This window comes from Moschus berezovskii, chromosome 4, assembly GCF_049115385.1.
Source record: "Moschus berezovskii isolate FMDL1 chromosome 4, NW_MosBer_1.0, whole genome shotgun sequence".
Classification (NCBI taxonomy): Eukaryota; Metazoa; Chordata; class Mammalia; order Artiodactyla; family Moschidae; genus Moschus; species Moschus berezovskii.
In genome coordinates this window covers 95,623,676-95,635,968 of record NC_142463.1, presented here as the reverse complement: position 1 = coordinate 95,635,968, position 12,293 = coordinate 95,623,676, and the positions used below count along the sequence as shown (strand labels likewise).

General features: G+C 46.5%; 1 protein-coding gene across 6 annotated transcripts in view; it reads right to left on the bottom strand.

Annotated features, from left to right (window-relative positions):
- MAB21L3 (mab-21 like 3) overlaps positions 1–12,293 on the bottom strand; it is a 67,560-nt gene that overhangs the window by 51,263 nt on the left and 4,004 nt on the right. For 5 of the 6 annotated variants that reach the window (XR_008682755.2, XR_008682759.2, XM_055402735.2 and 2 more), the window contains 2 exons: positions 5,317–5,457; positions 596–887 (listed from right to left, as the gene is read on the bottom strand). Coding sequence is in view for 4 of the 6 variants with exons in the window: in XM_055402735.2 (XP_055258710.1) it covers positions 596–887; positions 5,317–5,457 (433 nt within the window). In the remaining 2 variants the exon portion in view is untranslated. Of the gene's footprint in view, positions 1–595; positions 888–1,035; positions 1,138–5,316; positions 5,458–12,293 lie in introns of those variants that run through there. The other variant, XM_055402737.2, reaches the window with a different exon arrangement.

Genomic DNA, 12,293 nt, shown 5'->3' with positions numbered 1-12,293 from the left:
CACCACAGCTCAAAAGCATCAATTCTTCGGCGATCAGCTTTCTTCCCAGTCCAACTCTCATATCCATACATGACCACTGGAAAAACCATAGCCTTGACTAGACGGACCTTGGTTGGCAAATAATGTCTCTGCTTTTTAATATGCTATCTAGGTTGGTCATAACTTTCCTTCCAAGGAGTAAGCGTCTTTTAATTTCATGGCTGCAATCACCACCTGCAGTGATTTTGAAGCCTAGAAAAATAAAGTCTGACACTGTTTCCACTGTTTTCCCATCTATTTTCGATGAAGTGATGGGACCAGATGCCATGATCTTTGTTTTCTGAATATTGAGCTTCAAGCCAACCATTTCACTCTCCTCTTTCACTTTCATCAAGAGGCTTTTGAGTTCCTCTTCACTTTCTGCCATAAGGGTGGTGTCATCTGCATATCTGAGTTTATTGATATTGCTCCGATTAGGCAGATGTAAAAAGCACATGATTTTATCCTCAATTTAGGGCCGTGAGCTTCAGGAAACACCCAAGCAGAGGACTTTTTTTTTTTTTAGAGCAAAACAGAAATGCCAGACACTTTGCTTGTCGCTCCCCCATTGGCTCACCTGACAGGTGACAGGTCTCAATTGCATTTTCGACCAGTTTCCGGAACACCTGGAGGACCTTGGCAGGCACAATGTCTCCCTCGATGTTCACGTCTGCCTCGTGCCACTGCCCAGGGCTCTTCAGAAACTGCTTCACCTCCAGCCACTGTTGCAGGCCCTCTGGGTCCTGCAGGGGGCAGGGCAGACGGGCGCCCTTCAGGCTGTAGTAGCGCCAGCGCTGCTGCCGGGCCTCCCTGTACCCGGCCAGGCCTCTCATCGGGACTGTGATGAGGAACTGGGTGGGAGCCAAGACCTGGGGTCAGGAAAGGGGAGAGTAGGGATGTCAGTCCGTAGACTCAGGAGGTAACGGAAGCCCTGGGGGAGCCGCCCTGCTGACCCAGGCCACTCAGTGAACCACTCAACCCTCAGCAATGTGACAAGGAGGACAGAACCGCGCCCACCTGCCCGCCTGTCGGCAGAGGATTCCATCTCTGTTGTGCCACTAGCCCATTGTAACGCTTCGGGCAAAGAAATTAACTCAGTGAGGCCTGGGTTTCATGCATCTGCAAGAAAAAGAGTGAAGTGGACCCAGAACTCTAGAGGCACCTGACATTTTGGGTGGGGTCGGGGTAGGGGAGAAAAAGCAGGGAGGGGAGCTGGTAGTCACGGCATTCTGCACATACCAAGCACTCCAATGCTTGCATTGGCCTATCTCGTGTTCACAGTCACACACGAGTCGGGCTTTGCTAACATTGACCAAATGAGAAACCTGAGGCTCAGAGGGGTTCCGAGTCTCCCCAGGGACACACAGCCAGCCAGTGGTAGAGCTGGAACCTGACCTTGGATCTTCTGATTGTTCATTCAGTGGTTAATTTTCTCTCCTGAGCTGGTTCTTGGTCAAGAATGAATGATCTGGGGAGACTTCCCTGGTGGTCCAGTAGCTAGACTCTGTGCTCCCAATGCAGGGGGTCCAGGTTCAATCCCTGACCAGGGAACTAGATCCCTCATGTTGTAACTAAGAGCTCGCACACTGCAACTAAAGAACCCACGTGCCACAACTAAGACCGGATGTAGTCAAATAAATAAATAATATTAATAAAAAGAATGAATGACCTGGGATGGGTGAAAAATCTGATAATAAATTAAGGGTGGGAAGGGGTAGAGAGAGGGTGAAACCATTTTGCCAAATGAAGACTTTTTTTACTTGGACTGATGATCCACAGACAGTTTTAATGACTAATCCTTACAGAATCACAGAAATGAAAACCTTTTTGTTGAGACAATGTGAGTTACTGAGATGATTCTAAGTTAAATGGGAAAAAGGTGAATGCTAAGAATCTACTTTGGAGAAGGCAATGGCAACCCACTCCAGTGTTCTTGCCTGGAGAATCCCAGGGACGGGGGAGCCTGGTGGGCTGCCGTCTATGGGGTCGCACAGAGTCAGACACGACTGAAGCGACTTAGCAGAAGCAAGAATCTACTTAACTCTATTTTTACAAGAACCAGGTAGGCAGCTGTCACGCCAATAGTCCAAGAGGTAGAACACGAGGGTAAATGGTTTGGTACCACCAAAGGGAAATGACACTTAACCACATCACACAGCAGCCCACTCCACCCTCTATGTTTCCCTACCACTCAGTTATACGCTGGAGGAGCTACCTCCTTTCCATGGAAAGTTCTGACAATGGAATTGGATAACTTTTGCCCAGGGACCTGTTGGTGCAAATTCAGGGGTGAACACTGAAATCAGCAGCAACTGAATCTTCCTCATTCTCAGGGAACAGTAGTTTGATTCTTGAGATGACGGGTCTGAAACGGAGCAGGAACCTACGTTCCTTGCCCCCCCCAACTCCCCACCCCGCCCCGCCATGTCTTCTGCCTGCCTTTTGTCTGTGGAAAACTTTAGTCAAAAAATAAGTTTAATCAGAGAAATGAGAACATGTGGAAACAAAGGAAAACCGTCAAAGGAGATGAAATAATAATAATGTCATCATGAAGCATGGTCAAGGACCTTTAGCTCTCCTCAGGGGCTGTCATTAATATTCTGAGCCATATCCTTGAGATGTCTTACAGATACTGAAACCCCCACCAGCTGGAGAAGTTAACTACACAATGACCAGATTGTAGCCATGACATAAGCTGCCTCAATTCCGAGAATTGGTCTCAAAGAAACGGAACTGAACCCTGCAACTGAAGATTAACTGTACCTAAAACAGCCAAGATGATGCTGGTCAGACCACCGATGACCAATCTGAAGATGACTGTCAGAGACGACTGGGCTGTTTTTGCAAATAGCCCCCTCCCTGTCTATAAAAACTCTTGCCCCCGATTGTCAGGTGGGGAGTTGGCCTTTGGACAGACGCCCTCCCTCCCCCACCAGTCGCCGAAATCTGAAATAAACTTTCTTTTCCACCAATGTGGCCTGTTTATTGGCTTTTGACTGGTGAGCAGCCAGACCCCATGACTCAGTAACAGGTCACATGACTTCTGGTATCCATTGAAACGTGGTAGGATTAAAACAAGGGGGACCTAAACTATGACGTTCAAAATCTATACATTTTTTTGAACCCACTTGCATGTGAATCCAAAAACACAAGTATCATGTTATTAGTCACATAAATGGTGCTTAATACATATTGAATTTGGTCCAAGAGAAAATAAAAGCATATTTATATGCCCCACTGTAACTACTTTTCCCAAAACTCAATGTATTATATAGGACACAATGTATATAAATGCAAGATGTATTTTAAGTTATGACTTCTAAGTGAGACAACAGCAGGAAATTTCCCCAGATACAGTTCTAGAAAAAGTGATGTTATGTTTCTATTCGTAGTCACTGCTCTATATTTGTCCTGTTTAGGTTGGCAGGGTGGCAGAGGTGGGCAGATGATGTTCTGACGTCCCAAGATCCAATCTAACTTTATAATTATCATCCTGGGGTAAATTTCCTAAAATCTGACACTGTCCCCAAATCCACAAGTCCCAGAATTTTGTGGATGGTCCTTGTACCCACCAAACTTGAAATGTACTGGACTGACTTCCCAGGTGGCGCTAGTGCTAAAGAACCCACCTGCCAATGCAGGAGACATAAAAGACTCGGGTTCAATCTATGGGCCAGGAAGATCCCCTGGAGGAGGACATGGCAACCCACTCCAGTATTCTTGCCTGGAGTATCCCACGGACAGAGGGGCCTGGTTGGCTACAGTCCATGGGGTCGCAAAGAGTCGGACACGACTGAAGCAACTTAGCAGAGCAATGGTTTTCCATTCAGGTACTAATTCTTTTGCTTACTTATTCATTCAGAAGCTGAGTGTCTACCGTGGGCCACCCACCATGCTGGGTACTATGAAGGGAACAAGCAAGAGACATGATCCTTATAAACAAGGAACTTACAGCTCTTATGTGAGAGCTGGGGCATGTTTACATATAAGTTTACTACTTATATTAAGGCTTCCCTCGTGGCCCAGCTGGTAAAGAATCCGCCTGCAATGTGGGACCTGGGTTTGATCCCAGGTTGGGAAGATCCCTGGAGAAGGGAATGGCTACCCACTCCAGTAGTTTGGCCTGGAGAATTCCATGGACTGTATAGTCCTTGGGGTCGCACAGAGTCGGACATGACTGAATGACTTTCACTTTCACTTATATTAAAGTATAATATAATCCTTTAATTCTTATGTGTCATAAGAAAAATCAAAATATAGGAGCATGGGGGGCTTCCCTGGTGGCTCAGTGTTAAGAGTCCATCTGTCAATACAGGAGACACGGGTTTGATTCCTAATACGGAAAGATCCAGACGCTGTGGAACTAAGCTCGTGGGCCACAACAATTGAGCCTGTGCTCTAGAGCCCACATGCCGCAACTACTGAAGCTCTCACTCCCTGGGGCCTGTGCTCCACAACAAGAGAAGCCGTTGCAATGAGAAGCCCTTGCACTCAACTAGAGAGTAGCCCCTGCTCGCCGCAAGTAGAGAAGAGCCGGAGCAGCAACAAAGACCCAGCATAGCCAGAAACACATAAAAATTTTTAAAAGGGTGCAGGGGGAGGGGGAAGTACAGGGATTCAGAACGATTCAGAGCCTCGTTTCTCTCATCACTAAAAGGGAGCCAACCATAATGTCTCTTCTACTAGGCTGTGTGCAGGTTTGGATGCGATCTCTGTGAGCCTCGCTCTGCCCACACTGCAATACCCCATGAATGCTGATTGTCACATAGGGGCCTTGGGCTCACAGTTCTGTGGGACTCCTCAGCAGGGACCAGGTTGCCAGGCGGCTCCTGCAATCTCTAAGGGCCACCTCTTCTACTTTCTTTCTTCTCTGACCTGTAGCCCATCGACTATCACTTTCCACTATTTTTCTCATCAATGCCCTGAGTCCTCTCTCTACACAGTGCCTAGTCTATTACGTGGGTGCTTAATAAATGAACTTAATAAATGCTTCACTGAACTTTAATCGGTACGCTAGGACTTGCTTTTGGGATCAGAAGCCCTGGGTGGAATTCTGGCTTTAGTGTCTGAAAGGCTTGATCAAGTCCTTTGACTTCTCCAAGCTTCCATTTTCATCATCTGTTAAGTAGGAATGTGGGACCTCAACTGTGGTAACATCTATGCCATGAGTGTGCAGATGGCAAATACTAGGAAGCCGTATTGGTACTTTTAGTGGTGTGAGTGCCTGATACACACTGAGACTACCCACCCATTTCCTGGCTCACTGGGTGGGCACTTAGAGCCAAGTGACCTGCTTACCTTAATGTTCTCATTGTACGTGTCACAGTAAGGGATGGCTTGAAATCGAAAGTCTTGGTAGCTTATTTCTGTGGTCAGGTGATGGACCACTTTCTGCACCTCTTCCACCATCTGGGAAATCCACTGGCGCCTCAAGTCCACCTGCATGTGAAGAGATCAGCAAAGGTGGTTATACCTGGATCAGGCCCTGGGGAAGGGAAGAGACAGGGCTTGGTGGTGGGGACCAAAGCAATCAGCTCAGGAAATCCTGCCTTCCCAAGAACTCACATCTGATGATACGCACTGGTGCCTCAGTGTTCTTTTCTGAAATAGAAGAATTGCTCAATATTGATCTAGAACCTGCCACGTGGTAGATGCCTGTCTGGGTCCTTGGCACAACAGTAGACAAAACAACAGCAAACAAGACAGAGATGCTTGCCCTCTAGTTGAAAATCTAGGACATATGCACATATGTCTCTCTCTATATATATATAGACACACACATGTATAATGTAAGATCAGGTATGCTAAGTCCCAAGAAGAACAATAAAATAGGGGAAAGGACTGGAGAATAAAGGGGCTGCCATTTTAGGACCCCCTGGAGAAGGAAATGGCAACTCACTCCAGTATTCTTGCCTGGGAAATCCCATGGACAGAGGAGCCTGATGGGCTAAAGTCCCATAAGGTCACAAAAGACTCAGACATGACTCAGCAACTAATAACAACAACACTTTCATTATTTTTATTTTATTTTTTTTTTACTTTTTGGCCATGCTGTCTGGCATGTTGGATCTTATTCCCTGATCAGAGATCAAATCCATGCCCCCTGCAACAGAAGTGTACAGTCTTAACCACTGAACCACAAGGGAAGTCCTGGGGCTGCTATTTTAGACTGGGTGGGCAGAGAAAGCTTCTGGAAGGAGGTGACATTGGAGTGAGCCCTGATGACAGATTGGGAAAGGAAATTCCTAGACCCCTAAAGCAGGAGTGAGCTTAGCAAGGCTCAAGGGCCAGCAAGGAAGCTGCTGTCATTACAGGAAAAGGAGGGTGAAGAAGATGAACTTGGAAGGGATGGAGGGACAGGCGATCCCACAGGGTTTTGTGAACTGTGGTGAGACTCGAAAATGGGATAATAAAATACCTGCTCTCCAGGTTGGTGAATATGAAACAGTCTAACGCATGTGAACCTGGGACAGCTTGCTTCCTGTATGTCATCAATAAATGATGGTTCCCTTCTCCCCTGTGTTCACTCCCTCCTTTGGTTCCTAGACCCATAAGAAAAGGTGTGCAATGATGTTTCTTCTGACTCTGCACAGAAAGTCTCCAAGAACTGGAAGGGGCTCTTTGTTACTTTACTTGGAGGCACCTACAGGCTGACGTATGATAAGCATCTCCCTCACAGATGCTGGGGAGCATGTTTCTTGTCTGACCTTAAATATGATGATCAGATCTGTGTACATGTGTGCTCAGTTTTATTTGACTCTTTGCAACCCCATGGACTGTAGCCAGCCAGGCTCCTCCATCCATGGAATTTCCTAGGCAACAATATTGGGGTGGGTTGCCATTTCCTTCTCCAGGAGATCTTCCCGACTCAGGACCGAACTGGCATCTCTTGCATCTCCTGCATTGGCAGGGTGTTTCTTTACCACTGCGCCACCTAAGAAGCCCTGATCAGGCCTATACTAGCTTCTAATTTCATCTTCTTGCCACAAGCAAGAAGTTGTGTCCGACTCTTTTGTAACCCCATGGACTAGAGTCCACCAGGCTCTGCACATTCCACACCTCTCTGTATGTTCATCTCACAACATTCATCCGTAGCAGAAGGGACCTAGGGTAGCTTTCTTGAGCATCTGTAAACTACCAAGATTCTGCATCTTCCAGAGTGTGTAAGTGAAAGAGAGAAGGTAGAGAGGGGAAGGTCATTTGCCATGCCAAAAATAAAGGCAAATGTTTGTAGAAGCATCATCAAGGGTCCTTTCCAGTGTAGGACTTCTCTCACATGTCGGGATTCAATTCTATTAGACCAGTTTTTGCTGAACATCCACTTTATGCCAAGTTCTGTGCATACAACGTTTCCAAGAGATTGACAGCAGACCAATAAACTGGAAATTAAAATTATAGCCATCTACTGCTAAATACAGGCTTCCCATATGGTACAGTGGTGAAAAATCCACCTACCAATTCAGGAGATCCAAGAGACATTGGTTCAATCCCTGGGTCAGGAAGATCCCAGGAGTAGGAAATGGCAACCCACTCCAGTATTCTTGCCTGGAAATTCCATGGACAGAGGAACCTGGCAGACTATAGTCCATGGTATATACTATGGTGTATATATATATGGTATATAGTCCATATAGTTTCAAAAGAGCTGGACACAACGAAGTGACTGAGCACACACGCATGGGCAGTACTGACTACAGGTTTGCACAGGATGGTGTGGGCGCAAAGAGAATGGAAGCTGCATCTAGTTTGGAGGCCCTCCGGGAAGCCTGGTGTATCAGAGTTGTAACTTAAAAGGCTGGCAGCAGTCAGCTAGAAAGAGAAGGGCATGAAGATTGTTCTAGAAAGAGAAAACCTAACCTGAGGAGCACAAGCAGAGAGACACAATTGTTTCTACTTTGTTGGAGCAGACGTTACCTTGGAGGAGGATGGTGAGGTGGGAGAACAAACAGTGAGAGGTCTTGAAAGAAAAGGAAGAAGAACGTCAAAAACAAGGCCAACAGTTAGTGGCTGAATGAGATAAGGTCCCCAGATGTCCATAGTCTGGCAACTAGAACCAGAGTGACGTGTTTGGGGAAAACAGTGGGCGTTAAGTCAGGCAGCAGTGGGTTTAGAGAGAAAGTGAGATGAGCGAGTAAACTCAGAAGCAAGCGACTTCTCTGGGAAGCTTGGCTGGAGAAGGAAAAAACAAGAACAAGGATGGCAACATGTTTATTCCAAAAGGACACACAGATTCAAACATGTTCAATGCTGAGAGGCAAAAAGCCAGCGGAAAAGGAGGAAGGCAGAGAGCAAAAACCCCCAAGCAAGCGTTTCCCAGCCAGGAGGAGTCATGGAAATCCAGAAACCTGGTGAGGAGCTGGCCTTGGTGTTTCGGAAGGGACGGAAGATGGGTGCAGATGCAGATAAAGGCACAGAGTTCCTGCCTGATGCCTGTCTTCTTTATGGAGCAAGAGACAAGGCAGTGTACTGGCAGCGAGGTGAGAGGAGGAGGGCAGGGGACTTCAGGGTAACAGACATTGGCAGAAGCGTCTCTAACAGATGAGGGGCTGTTTGGGTCGCCAAAGGTTTGTGTAAAGCTCCCGGGCCTCCCGGGTGGTGCCAGTGCTAAAGAATCTGCCTGCCAATACAGAGGATGCAAGCGATGTGGATTTGTTCTCTGGGTTGGGAAGAGCCCCTGGAAAAGGAAATGGCAACCCACTCCAGTATTCTTGAAAATTCCATGGACAGAGGAGCCTGGTGGGCTACAGTCCATGGGATCACAAAGAGTTGGACATGCCTAGGCACTCATGCATGCATGGTAGATAAGCAAAGTTTCCAGGTAGTGTCAACACTCCACTGTGTGTCCATGAGGCTGTGGATTAACAGTGGGCTGAGTTGTAAGAGGTTGTCCAAAACCTCTCAACTCTCTGGGGTAACAGTAGAGGTTAAGATTAGAGTTTGCTGGACTTCCCTGGTGGCTCAGTGGTAAAGAATTTGCCTGCCAATGCAGGAGACTCTAATTCAATAAATCCCTGATCCAGGAAGATCCTACATGCCACAGAGCAACTAAGTCCGTACGCCACAACTAGTGAGCCTACAGTCTAGAGCCTGGAAACCACAACTACTGACCCCACATGCCTCAAATACTGAAGTCCAAGCACCTAGAGCCTGTGCTCCACAACAAGAGAAGCCACTGCAATGAGAAGCCCACACACCACAATGAAGAGTGAAGTGAAGTCGCTCAGTCGTGTCTGACTCTTTGCGACCCCGTGGTCTGTAGCCCACCAGGCTCCTCCATCCATGGGATTTTCCAGGCAAGAATACTGGAGTGGGTTGCCATTTCCTTCTCCAACAATGAAGAGTAACCCCCTTCAACTAGAGAAAAGCCTGCACAGCAACGAAGACCCAGTACAGTAAAAATAAATAAATAAAAAGAAAGATTAGCGTTTGCTGGCACCATCTGGAGAAGAGAGAGGAAGGGGGTCAGTGGTGGGCCATGTTTTCAAGCCTGGGCAGAAAAAGGATGAAGTCAGTTTGGGAGATTAAGGGATGTTACGTAAGTTCACTGGCCAGATGTCTGATCAGGAATAGCGGAAAAAAGTAATACAAGGGCTAACTAGATAGAAAACTGCAGTCAGAATGGTTGGGAAATAGTCCTTTCAAATAGTTAAGGTCTCAGAATGTATTAAGGACTAAGGCCAACTTCCCAGATCTTCCAACTCCATTGATGTGAATCCAGAGAACTTGAATGTTAGGAACATAATGGTGACTCAATAGGAAGGCTTCCTCAGGTGGCTCAGAGGGTAAAGAATTTGCCTGAAATGCAGGAGACACAGGAGACGTGGGTTCAATCTGTGGGTCAGGAAGATCCCCTGGAGGAGGAAATGGCAGTCTACTCCAGTATATATCTGCATACATATTTTGTTTCTCATGTTAATAAACTAATGGAAGATTTATGACCATATTGACACTATTATATCATTTTTAATTGATAAAAACTTGAGAGAAAGTGTGTGTGTGTGTGTGTGTGTGCGCGTACGCGCCTCTTGGAAACAGTTCTCCACCGGGAATCTCTTCTACAAATTATGCCGCCATTTGGTAGTAGAATTTTCTCACTGGCGAGGACAAGTTCAGACACTCCTTAGAAGACACCTAAAATTTCTCACTCATGATTCCTCTAAACCAGCAGTCCCCAACCTTTCTGACACGAGGGACCGGTTTTGTGGAAGACAATTTTTCCACAGATCTGGGGTGGAGAGGGGATGGTTTCAGGGTAATTCAAGCATACTACATTTATTGTGCACTTTATTTCTATTATTATCACGTCAGCTCCCCCTCAACTCATCAGGCATTAGGTCCCACAGGTGGCGGACCTCTGGTCTAAACCACAACCCAGAAACCCCAGGTTGTTTCCCTTCACTTGTCCTGACTGTGGCGTAGCGAGGTATAACAAGAAGATTCTAATTCAGGGTGCAGAAAAGCAGGGAATGGGGCTGGAAGCAGCTTTACAGGGAGCAATCTTGGTGAAAGAAGGAGGCTCCACAACAAGTAGAGACCTGTCACTAGCCCAGCCTCAGAATCCCTTCGATGGCTCTCAAACTTCAAGAAGCAAGCTAAGACACCAACTGCAACCTTGAAGCAGCCTTGTCATTACATTTATTTCATGGCAAAGCTCTGAAGCAAACTGAAGATGGATCAAAGCCCATTCAGTCCAAACTTTTTTCTTCCCTTTGAGCACCACAAGCTTGTGGGATTTTCCTGACCAGGGATTGACCCCCAGCAGCAAAAGCACCAAGTCCACACTACTAGACTGCCAGGGAATTCCCCCATTCAGTCCAAATTTGACCTCGGGTGCCTGTTTAAGTTTCACTCACTTTTTCTGCTGATTAGGTCAATGCACAAAGGTGTGTTTCTCTTTCTAAAGAGAAACATTTTGTTTACAAAGAGAGCATTGGTGGGTGCGACAGAGCAAAAACAAAAATGAATTATAATAATTTAACCAGGCCCAAGATGCTAGGTGTATGTGGTTAGATTATCTTGTTCAATCCCTGCATTGCAGTGACTGGAAAAGTTATGCCACACTCATTAACACGCAGATTCAATCACTCTAACCAGAGTTTACACAGGAGCAGTCATCAGAGGCTGCTGGCACTTTCAAGGTTTGGCCACCCACTTTCTGCAGGCCTCCCGCCCTCCAGGGTATGTGTACATGCCCGCACGAGTGTCTACCTTCCCAGGAGCGACGGCAGGCGTGGTGCTGGCCTACATCATTCGCTACTAGTAATAGCTCAAGTCTGTGAGCAATCTACTGTTTCAAATGTAAATTATTGCCAATTCAAGTTTATTCCTTAAAATAACATCAATCTGACTCACTTGTATTCCCGCATACTTCCCTGAAAGAGGTAGCGGGGGTAAGAAATAGCGTGACAGGAATGCCACACAGGGCTGGCCACACCCATGAGCAAGTGGCCAGTGCAGATGTCATCCACAATGAGTGCCCTTGGGGGAAAAAGGCTGAGAACTTCTTTCTAAACAACAGGAAGTCAGACTTTAAATTCTGGAATTGCCTTAATTCCAATAATCAGTTTAAAAATGTGGTGGTGTGGGACCCCGCTGGTGGTCCAGTGATTAAGAATCTGCCTTCCGATGCAGTGGATGTGGGTTCAATCCCTGGTCAGGAAACTAAGATTCTATAAGTTTCATGGCAACGAAACTCATGTGCCACAACTGGAGAAGCCTGCACGCCACAACAAACTCTCAGAATAACCAAAAAAAAAAAAAGTGATGGTCATGGAACAGGCACTGTTTCTATCTTTCAGGGGTTAATAATTTAAAGGACTGGAGACTTAAATTCAGTGACCATACAGATAAGACATCACATTCCCTATCTTTTTAGACTAATTCTTCCATGACTTAAACACTCGGACCCCACAGGATATTTGCAATTCATATATATAGCAGAAGCTATAGTAACAGCAGCCCCGCAGAGGCAAGGCTGGTGAGGCATTGCAGTGTAAAAGATACTTTATAAGGCTGAGCTCCTTTGAGGCTTCCCTGGTGGTTCAGATGTAAAGAATCCACCTGCAATGCAAGAGACCCAGGTTCGATCCCTGGGTCAGGAAGATCCCCTGGAGGAGGAATTGGCAACCTACTCCAGTATTCTTGTCTGGGAAGTCCCATAGACAAAGGAGTCTGGTGGGCCTCAGTGCATAGAGTCACAGAGCTGGACACAACTGAGTGACTAACACACACACATACACACACACCTACAGATCCTTAGAGCGTGGATAATCCTT